Here is a 10,877-nt window from a genome sequence, read left to right as displayed (position 1 = left end):
GAAAGAAAGGCTGCACTAATCTACCGACCTTGAAACAAACCTGCTAAAGGCGACGACCATCCCTGTGAGCCTTTGCACTTCCTTCGGGTTAGTGGGGGGTTTAAGCTATTGTATGACCGTAATTTGATCAGGGTTAACCTTTATTCCCCGAGTAGTTATCAAATAACCTAGAAACTTGCCTGACCCTACGCTGAAAGCACATTTATCCGCCTTAAGCCATAGTTTATGTTGCCTCAAAAACCCAAACACTTCTACCAAGTTAGGGACATGTTCTACTTTTTTCTAGCGCTTGAAAATCATATCGCCAATGTAAATCCCCACTGTCTTGCCGATCCGATCATGAAACATCCTAGTCATCATCCTCTGGTATGTTACACCCGCATTCTTTAATTCGAATGACATCATCGGATAATGGTAGTTTGCATTTGGGGATATGAAGACGGGCTTTTCCTGATCCTCAGGCGTTAGGGCGATCTGATGGTAACCCTGGAACGTGTCAAGAAAACTCATCCTCTCATGGCCAATTGTTGCATCCACTAGCTGATCTATCTTCGGTACGGGAACGGATCCTTTGGGCATGCTTGGTTGAGGTCAGTGAAATCAATGCAAAATCTCCACTTCCTGTTCTTCTTTCTTACTACCACGGTGTTAGATAACCATTCAGGAAAAAACACCTCTTTGATAGCCTCTGCCTGCTTCAATCTCCTTACTTCCTCTATCACTGCTTCCATGTTCAGTTTTGCCGATCTTCTGGGTTTTTGTTTCTTTGGAATGACAGAAGGATTGACGTTCAACCGATGTATAATAAATGCCGGATCCACACTAGGTACGTCATATAGGCTCCAAGTGAAAACATCCAAATTTCGCACCAACGCCAACAAGATCTCAACTTAATCCTTCGATAGCATATTTTTCCCTATTTGAAAGAACCTATTGTTGTACGGCAGGATTCGCACCCGAACTAATTCCTCCGTGTTGTTTACCCCTGACTGGCCCTTAGTGCTTTGTAATTGCTATAAACGCTCGGCCTCTACAAGATCTTTCTACTTGATCTCATGGTTTATGGCAGCTACCAAACACTGCCTTACTGCCTTCTGGTCAACGTGCATCACTGCCACCCCATTTTCAAACGGGAATTTAATCTTTTGGTGCAGTGTGGAAGGTACCACTCCCATAACGTGGATCCACGGCCGCCCCAAGATTGCAGTGTATTTTGAAAAAGCGTCAACCACTATGAAATTCACTTCAACTTCCTTCCCCTCGGTCACTACGGGAAGCTTTATCTGCCCCTTGAGTATCACTATCTTCTTGTCAAACCCAGCCAAGGGGGTATCATACTTAGTCAAATCCTCTGGCTTTAATCCCAACCCCTTATAGAGATTGGAATACATGATCTTCGCCCCACTGCCCTGATCTACGAACACCCTCTTGACTAAAAATCCCTGAATCCTGGACGTCACCACCAAAGCATCGTCATAAGGTTGAAATGTTCCCTCCAAGTCCTCTTCACTGAACATGATTGGGGCCGAGGTCTTTCTGAGCCTCTTCTCCTGCTAGTTTATGTCACCTATCTCAGGTGGAATCACGACATTCAACATGCCTTTTCGAGGGCTCATGCTGACTCCCCTAGAAATCGTACAAACAATTTCAATAATCCTCAGGGGTGGTGGGAGCATGTTGTTAGCCCGACTCCCCGAGCTCTGATTTGCATTCTGTCCCTTAACCGACCAAGAATTCTTTCAAATGCCCTGCTTTCATAAGCTGATCTAAATGGTCCTTCAACACTTGACACTACTCGGTGGTATGACCTTTCTCCCTATGATAAGTGCAAAACAAACTTTGGTTCCTTCTAGCATGATACCCACCCATTTTTCCCAACCATTGGAAGTAAGGCTCATTTTTAATGCGTTCCAATATTTTATAAACGAGCTCTTTGAATGTAACATTTATCCCTTCGAGACGTTGTACCGATCCAACATTCAGGGCTCTCGGCTCTCTTCTTACCCTTGGTTGGAACTTTTCAGTATGATACTCTCTACGGTATTAAGACATGGCTGGGGCTTTTCCTTAGCCCTGCAATTAGTCATCCACCAATCTCTTATACTCCTTAATCCTTCTCATCAACTGGTGCATGTCCTCGGGAGGCCACATTGTTAAAGAGTCCCTTAACTTTAACTCCTTGGGAAGTCCCAATCGGAAAATGCTGGCTGCCACCTATTCATTCCCTCTCCCGATTTCATTGTATAACTCCCAATACCTGTTTGTATAAGATTGGACGGTCTCTCCGCACCTCATTCTCATGGATAACAACGAACCTATTGGTTGGGGAACTTTGGTACACGTTAAGAATTGGGCCCCAAACACCTACACTAACTCACCAAAGTTTCGAATGAAATCTTTCCTTAGACTGTTAAACCACCTTATGGCAGTGGGTCCAAGATTAGATGGGAAAACTTTGCACATTAAACCATTATTCTGCAAGTACAGTGACATCATCTGTATGTAGTGACTTAGGTGCTCAACTGGGTCAGTTTTCCCATCGTAAATAATGAATAATGGATGGTTGAATCGTCTTGGCATCTCCATGCGCTCTATCTCTTCAGAGAAGGTAGATTAGATTGCTCTCCTTAGCGCTTGACTCATGGTGTCTAGCACTGCATTGTTATGGTCGTGTTAACCATGACGGGGAGATTCTTCACGGTGCCCAAAAGTTTCGTGAGACCTGTCCCTTGATCTTCGTGAGCCGCCCTCTCAAGATGACTCTTTTGCATTATAGTCAGGATCATCAGAAGACTCTTCTCGATCCCTTCTGCGGCATCTTCCCCTTAGCTTAATTTCGAGGTCGTTGACCTGCTTTCGCAAATTATCCAACTCTCGTAGCCGATCCTTGAGTTAAGATCGTTCGGGGATGTATGACACTGCTCGTTCCCTTTGTAAAGATTCCTCATCAGAATCAATTCTGGTCTCGTGTCAATCCTGCATGCATTGTTGTTCTCTCCTATGTTCCCTTTCCTGCCTCCTGCGACCCCTTGAAGAGGCCCTCGACTGATTTCCCCCCATGGAACCCTTGTCAACCTGAGGTCCTTCCATGCCTAGACAGCGCTAAACTTACTCAAAGCCTCCAGTGAAGTAGGATCCCCATAGACGACACCAAATGTGGGCACCAAATCCTGTTGAGATAATGGTATCTGGGCCCCCAATTAATTTGTAAGTGGGATATCACGCGATCCTACCAGTTGGGCTTTGAGCTTCACTTGTACTAGCTTCCCTAAGCCTTAGTTTCAAACCCTCACCAAGTTTTCCCTTAACCCCAATGTCTCCCAGTAATTCCCCTTCTGTACTTTCCCTCCGCTCTAATTTTTCCAACCCCTTGTTCTTTTTCCTCCTTCCCCTTTTATAGCCTCTTGTTAGTGGGGTCTTCATCATTGCTTCCCCACTTCTCACTTATTCCCATGTCCCTCAGAATCCCAAGGGATCCTCATGACTTTAGAGGATTCCCTTGGAACTTGTTCCAGACGCCAATGAGTACTTGGCAGTGAGTACTCGGTTACCAACCCTGCCACGTAAACGTCTCATGCTTGCTTTCCTCTTCACCCAACAATGTCTGGGCCGACCATCTGAAACTCCCTTAGCGTGGTGCCCATTTACTAGTCATCCTGACCTTGGGGTTGGGCCTGTGATTGTAGGGCTCGGGGTCAATTCCCTTCACGTGTATCACAACAAGTTACCCTATTGGGCCCCGAGCCGTACTTTGGGTTCTGATTAAATGGGCTCGTTTGGCCTTCTAAGCCCAATCCCCCACAAATCCTAATAGCTACTCTTTACTTATGGACTTTCCTTTAACAGTGCGTTATTCATGGACTTTTTTTTTTTTTTTATTCTATATACAACTTCACTCACATGTGTATACTTAACAATCACTCCCTCACGTATGAGTCATTGCCTCTCTATGGGTTTCAACACCTCTTCATGGACTGTGAACAAGTCTTGATAGCTATTCCTTACCTATAGACATTCCTTTACCAATGTGTTATCCATGGATCTCTCATACTCTATCCATGGGAATCACGTGTCAACTTTGCATATATGCACATCCATGGCAATTGGCCCACACATCGATGTCCATGGAAACCTTTCTTTGCACCATGCTTTAGCACCATTAACAATACTCTTTTGTTGGACATTTTTCCAAAATTGTTTGTGTGGGCCTTTTATGCTTTCTTTGTTCCTGCTCTAATTGTGAAAGGGACCCTAAACACCTTGCTGCGCACCACCATCAACTCCAATACTGCTTGTTAAGGAAAGAACACCTTGGGAATACTCTAATTGGGTAGATAATATAGCATTTAAGGACACAAGTTAACCCAAAAACTTAAGCCTATGAATTTGGTCCCAATTATTTTATATTAACCACTTACTCACTCTTTTTATTATAATTGTATGTGAGTATTTACTCACATGTGAATAACTATTACCATACATTTAACCCCCCCCCCCCCCCCGCCCCCCCCAACGAGACCCAACCCAACCCAACATCCTTATATTTTCTTGGTAAATGTTTGCTAAGCTTATGACTATTATTTGCATAAAACATTATCTTATCATAATAAATGGAAAGAAATAATTAACCCTCATTATTTTTCATTATTGGCCATGAGTAAATTAAAAGCTTTTTTTTTTTTGGTGTGGTTAAAGAGTGAATTAAAAGCTTACCAATTTGGACTTTGACACATTGTATATCGTCCCACAAATCTACTACCTTACAAGTCTTACCTTTTCGCAATATAGAGAGCAATAAAGTTAGCTTCCCTAAAGGAATGAAAAGAACAATAGTTAATTATTTCTTTTGGTTGGGAATCCGGAAGTAAGATGTTCTCCTTCTTCCTCTTCGTAAAAAGATATGGTTACTTGCATAAAGCATTATCACATCCCCGCATCTCCTCTAACCCTAATGTTTAGTTCTTTTTTTTTTCTCTCTCTCTCTCTCTCTCTGGGATTTAGGAGTAGGACCTTATTCCGACCCCCACCCCCTCCTTTTTTTTTTTTTTTTTTTGTAATTTCTTTGCTCTTTTTTTGTTTGGTGATAAAAATTAAAAAGTATTATTCAGCCTTCAAAAAAAATAACTTATATTTTTCTCCGTCACAAATCTATTCAATAAAATTCAAATTACACACATTCCATCAAACAAGGGAAGATTGTCATATTTAGAAATAGGAAAAATCACAAAAATTGATACAATTAAATAAATAAATACTACGGACTCTTGGATTGTAATTTGATTTTTTAATTTTAAAATTCTAACAAAAGTGTAAATTACTATAAATAATAAATTTGAATAAAAGGGGCCTAAATTAATGGAATTTTCCCAAAATAAGACTTAAATCATGGCCAAGGACGATTTTTTTTTTTTTTGTTGAGAAATAAGGACGATGATTTTTAATCCTCACAAGGATTTCCTTTATGTCACCAGTTTTCACGCAATTCTATTATTGGTCTTGATGATTTCTAGTAGTGTCTTTTACTTTTCAAACTCGTATGTGGTTTGACTTATCAAAATCTTTTTGTTCAATCCAAATCTGTATTATCCCTTGTACATTAAATTTCTAGTTTCAAAAAATTTTCTCTCTCTTTAATATATATATCATGTGAACAAAATAAACTAGATACTGTTGAAAACTTGGAATATTGCAATCAGTACGATCCTATATATTTTCTCTCTCCATTATTATTATTATTATTTTTTGGCTTAATTGATCCTACATATATTCTTAGTGTTTATCCAAATGGGAAAATGACCGACAACAAATAAAACAACTTCTAGACATAAAGCTCTGACTTTTAAAATCTTAATCTTATAAATTAAAGGACATCTTATTAAATAGCAAAACAATAGATTTCATAATGACCCACAGCAAATAGAACAAACAACCTTCAATTTTAAAAATTTAACCTTATAAATTAAAAGGCATCTTATAAAATAAAAAAGAATCAAGATTTCGGAAAATTTTATATCGGTTTCAGTTGCCTCCGTTTTTGCATGATTGTCAAGTGTAAGCACCAAAGATCAGGCCAAAAATAAGTAAGTAATAAATTTAACTTTTGGATGACATTGAGTATGATATATTCTAGCTAGAAACCAAATATTTGTATTGAATATTGATTAGTGCGAAGCTATCACCATTGCTGTAGAGTATATACTTTCATGATCGTCAAGGCTATAAGCCAAAAAAATAAATTAACAGATTGAAATTTTGGATGATATTGACATTACATATTCTAGAAACCAACAAGAAGTATTGATTAGTATCATATCTTGAGATCGATTCTACTGATATATGAAATAATTGAATTATTAATTACAAAAGTTAAAAAAACAAAACAAATATATTGATAATTGTAAAAGACAAATATTCCATTATAAATAAAAATTTGAAACTAATTGAAGGGAAGGCTGGAAGGATAGAATTTGCTGCATGATTTACAAGTGTAATGCAAAAGATTTTGAGTCAGCTTTATTTGCATGGTTGACAAGTGTAAGTACTAAAATAACATTTGGCAAAAAACAAAACTATCGTAAAATTTTCACTTCGGCAAAATAATAATAATAATAACAACAATAACAACAACAACAACAACAACAATAATTGTAAATACTAAAATAACGCATTCTAGAAACCAACTACATGCATGTATTGATTTGCATCAAACTATCAAAACTATCGTAGAGTGAATAAGTAGATATACCTTGATCTCATACTCTATGGTATAAGAAATAAATAAATTACAAATTACAAATACAAAAGACAAATATAACATTAAAAAATAAATAAATTGATATTGCATAAGACAAATACACTAGCCATAAATTGTTTCATGCAACAATTAAATAGTTTACAAGATAATTTTCTTGATGGGGTCCTTGGGAATTAGGTACTTCGTCACCTAGTCGTAGAATAAAAGAGACAAATCGCAGGGGGAAAGAAAAGATAGAATCTCCTGCAAGCAATTAAGTTGATTTTTTATAATAAAAAAAAAAAATTAAAGTTGATTTTAAATTTTATTGCGAAAGTGACCAAAGGGAGCTCCACTCGTCTCAAATGTTGTCACCTGAATAATGCTCCAAACCTTGATTTACTTTGACCTTTCCTATGGGCGGCCTTGGCCTTTTGCTTCTCACACCTCTCCCCATGTTTTACTCTTAGTAATCCACTCTTTCAAACTGCGTTATGTCTTTTTAAATATTTTCTACTTTGTTCTGTAGCTTTTTGTGGCTTTGTTCTCTATAAATAGCTACTTCTAGCTCCAAAAAAAAAACGTCTTTCCTATTTGACTCTAGCACTTCAAGAATTCTTCCTTGTGTCCTCAAACAATGGTGCTTAGAGATGAGAATGGTGGTTTTATTTTTGATTCAGCTATGCTTCAAAAACAAGCAAACTTGCCTAGTGAGTTTCTTTGGCCACAGGAGGACTTGGTTCAAGCTCAGGAAGAGCTCAACGAACCTCTAATAGACCTCGGTGGGTTCAAGAGAGGTGACGAGGTGGAAACAGCTCGAGCTGCCGAGCTTTTGAGCAAGGCTTGCTCGGAACATGGGTTCTTCCAAGTCACCAACCATGGTATCGATGCCACTATCATTGAAGCCGCACACAATGAAATCAATACCTTTTTCAACATGCCCCTCGACAAGAAGCTCAGTCTTCGCAAGAAGCCTGGCTCTCTCACTGCCAATGGGTACTCAGGTGCACATGCGCATCGTTTTTCATCAAAGTTGCCATGGAAGGAGACATATACTCTTCTCCACCATGAGAACGACCCATCGAACCCCAACATTATTGTTGACTATTGCAAGTCTGTCATGGGAGAAGATTTTGAACACACAGGGTGAGATCATCATATATAGATGGATAATGTGCATTTCCCTTGCATTAATTAGTTTGTGTTTATATATACGTAAATTAAAACAAAAATTATTATGTATTTCTAGAGTATAACTACATAATACTCATTTCTCACTATAAATTTTATTATTGGGATCTCATTTCTCATTATAAATTTTATTTGCGGGATATATTATCACGTAAAAGTAAGAGTACTATTTCACTGTATTATCAAAGTACTAACTAACTGCTCTAAATTAATTGTAGGAATGACTTTCAAGTTTGGAAGCTTATTTTTAACCAATTAAGACAAAAAAAAAAAAGTCATGATAGTATTGAGGTCAAAGATTGTTTTTTGTTTGAAAGTTTGTTCTAGACACATCTAACAGAGCATGGATTTTGCTTCTTCTTCTTTTTTTTTTGGAAAATATAGTTGGATTTGCCAAAGATACTGTAATGCCTTGAAGGAACTTGGTTTATTGATTACGGAGCTCCTGGCAATTAGCTTGGGTGTCGATCGTTTTCACTACCGCAAGTTTTTTGAAGATTGTGTCTCAATGATGAGGTGCAATTACTATCCCCCTTGCCAAAATCCTGGCCTCACCTTTGGCACTGGACCACATTGCGACCCAAACTCCTTGACCATACTTCATCAAGACCAAGTTGGAGGCCTCGAAGTTTTTTCAAATAACAAATGGAAAGCAATTCGACCTGAACCAGGTGCCCTAGTCGTAAACATTGGTGATACCTTCATGGTAGGTCCTTTACAATAGTATTATCAAATAAAATTCTGTCCCAATGTGGGTGTTATATTTTATTATGGTTCTCTTAATTTATTTACACTAATTATTGTTGTACACGTTAAGTTATGCACTATCATACATATTCCAACTATTTTAAAAACACGATTTCACAATTATTTCTATTTTTAAAACACGATTTTACAATTATAAAAACATGATTTTAGTTGTTTTTTGGACACTTGAATATATAATAATCACCATTCGTTTGTTTGTTACTACTCCAATACTTCTTAACAATATTGCAAAAGATTACACCATTTGTTTTTTTTTTTAAGAGAAAAATTATACTCTATTATAAGCTAAATGTATTTGTATAAAACTTTGCTTTGGAAACTTCAACTACAATTCTTACCCCGCATCCACTAGAACCTATAAAAAATGAAATGAACATCACACCAAAAGCATGCATTTGAAGTTGTGCAATCATGGAAAAGACTCCCATTAGATTTTACTGTATTAGGCAACGAGATTGGAGACAAGTAGGTCTTCGCATTTATTATTTTCTGTTAAGATTAAGACAGTAAATGGCTTTTTTGATATGACTAGTGAAAATCAATTATGGAGTATCACTCCATATATATAAAGGTGTTGGCTTTATGATTAATGCAATATTTGATAAGAACTTCTCCTGTAAGGAGCGAATAATTTTTTCGTAGAAGCAAATAATATCTCCATTGATAAGAAAATGACAGTAGAATAATTTGAACTTTGAATCCCTAGTAAGACAAATATACTTTTATGTTTTTAAATTTTTATTACTCTTATTAAACTTTACAAGCTGAGCCAGGTGACATTCATGCTCGGTAACTACAATTGTTTAATATATAAATGCATATAACTATTTCAAAAAAAAAAAAAAAATGATAGGTAAAAAGGGGCTGCAAAGCACAAGAGCGATGAAAAAAATATATGATAACTGTCCACATTTTATGTACAACTGTTTTGTAAGGGATTTAATGTTTCTGGGCACCCTACAAGATGGTGCTCGATCTATATCTACTATGTTTGTATAAATAGATTACTTATATAAATAAAACATCTCTTTTTGACCCATAATAATAATAATAATAATAATAATAAATGGTAGGCATCCTAACATTTTTTGTGGAATTAAGGTCTTTATGTCAAGTGCTCATCTCTTTTGAGAGTAAAAATTGAAGTATGTAGCATTTCATCTCATATGTAACAATTAAAAAAAATTAAGTTTATCATCTCTTAATAGTTTAAATTATTTAAACTTTTAGGATAAGTAGTAATTTATTTTCTATGTATGTTTGTTTTGTCACATAGTTTGATAAATTTGTTTGTTTCCATAAAATAAAATAAAAATATATTGTTTGTTTGATATACAGGCATTATGCAATGGGAGGTACAAGAGTTGCCTGCATAGAGCAACGGTGAACAGGAATTTGGAGAGGAAAACGATTGCTTTCTTTTTGTCCCCAAGAGAGGACAGAGTGGTGAGACCCCCACAAGAGCTGTATAGTCGAGAAGAGCCAAGGAAGTACCCGGATTTCACATGGCCAGAATTCTGGGAGTTTTCACAAAGGCACTACAGGTCTGATGTTACTACCATCGACAACTTCATCAAATGGAAACTCTCTTCCAAACCATCCGGCACTTTTAGTTCTATTGCTTGATCAATCGCTCAACTGGCTGTGCCATTTATAATTACGCTTTTCCTTTTTCTTTTTTTTTTTTCTGAAAAACTAAATACGCATTTTAATTTTTAAAATTTTTCTCCAGCTAGTATTTGCTTTTGTGTACCTTTTAGTACTTCTTGTTACCCAATTGCATCTCAGTATTATCATTTCTGAGGGTTACAATTAATGCTATCTTTTCGCTTAAGGGTTTTAGCTTTTTGGTTACAAGTAGTGTTTATTACATTTGTTATATATACCTTGCTGCACACACACTTTACTACGCAAATTTTTAAACACACAAAAATTTCATTGAAATTGTGATTTGAAATGGAAATCATGACTTTAAACAATTTCAGTGCAATTTTTGCGTGGGTAAAAGTGTGTGCAATAAATACTTTCTTTTTGTTTTAAGATCAGCTATAAGGTTACCTTTTTCTTTTCTTTTTTTCTTTTCTTCTTTTTTACACCGAGTTTGGGAGGGTTTCAGTTCCCTCTAAAAGTCAAACTACAAAGCTAACCTAAAAAAAAAATCAGTATGCATCACTAATTGATAATC

General features: G+C 36.8%; 2 protein-coding genes across 2 annotated transcripts; one reads left to right on the top strand and one right to left on the bottom strand.

The window, feature by feature from the left end:
• Positions 1-1,043: 1,043 nt before the first annotated feature.
• On the bottom strand, positions 1,044-1,517 carry LOC142632490 (uncharacterized). Its single transcript, XM_075806878.1, has one exon. It carries the CDS (start codon positions 1,515-1,517, stop codon positions 1,044-1,046), a length of 474 nt encoding a protein of 157 aa, XP_075662993.1.
• A 5,803-nt stretch (positions 1,518-7,320) lies between these two features.
• On the top strand, positions 7,321-10,488 carry LOC142631091 (gibberellin 20 oxidase 1-D-like). The gene is made up of 3 exons (XM_075805167.1): positions 7,321-7,879; positions 8,309-8,630; positions 10,031-10,488. The coding sequence occupies exons 1-3, from the start codon at positions 7,371-7,373 to the stop codon at positions 10,316-10,318; spliced, it is 1,119 nt and encodes a 372-aa protein (XP_075661282.1). The 5' UTR covers positions 7,321-7,370; the 3' UTR covers positions 10,319-10,488.
• Positions 10,489-10,877: the final 389 nt, after the last annotated feature.

Source organism: Castanea sativa, chromosome 4 (genome assembly GCF_040712315.1).
Source record: "Castanea sativa cultivar Marrone di Chiusa Pesio chromosome 4, ASM4071231v1".
Classification (NCBI taxonomy): domain Eukaryota; kingdom Viridiplantae; phylum Streptophyta; class Magnoliopsida; order Fagales; family Fagaceae; genus Castanea; species Castanea sativa.
This window is presented reverse-complemented; position numbering and strand designations above follow the sequence as displayed.

Excerpts from the sequence above, each read along its gene's own strand:
- LOC142632490 (XM_075806878.1), bottom strand. The coding sequence starts at position 1,517 with ATGTTCAGTGAAGAGGACTTGGAGGGAACATTTCAACCTTATGACGAT.
- LOC142631091 (XM_075805167.1), top strand. The coding sequence starts at position 7,371 with ATGGTGCTTAGAGATGAGAATGGTGGTTTTATTTTTGATTCAGCTATG. Across the intron at positions 7,880-8,308 it reads GAAGATTTTGAACACACAGG|TTGGATTTGCCAAAGATACT; the intron begins GTGAGATCATCA and ends TGGAAAATATAG. Across the intron at positions 8,631-10,030 it reads ACATTGGTGATACCTTCATG|GCATTATGCAATGGGAGGTA; the intron begins GTAGGTCCTTTA and ends TTTGATATACAG.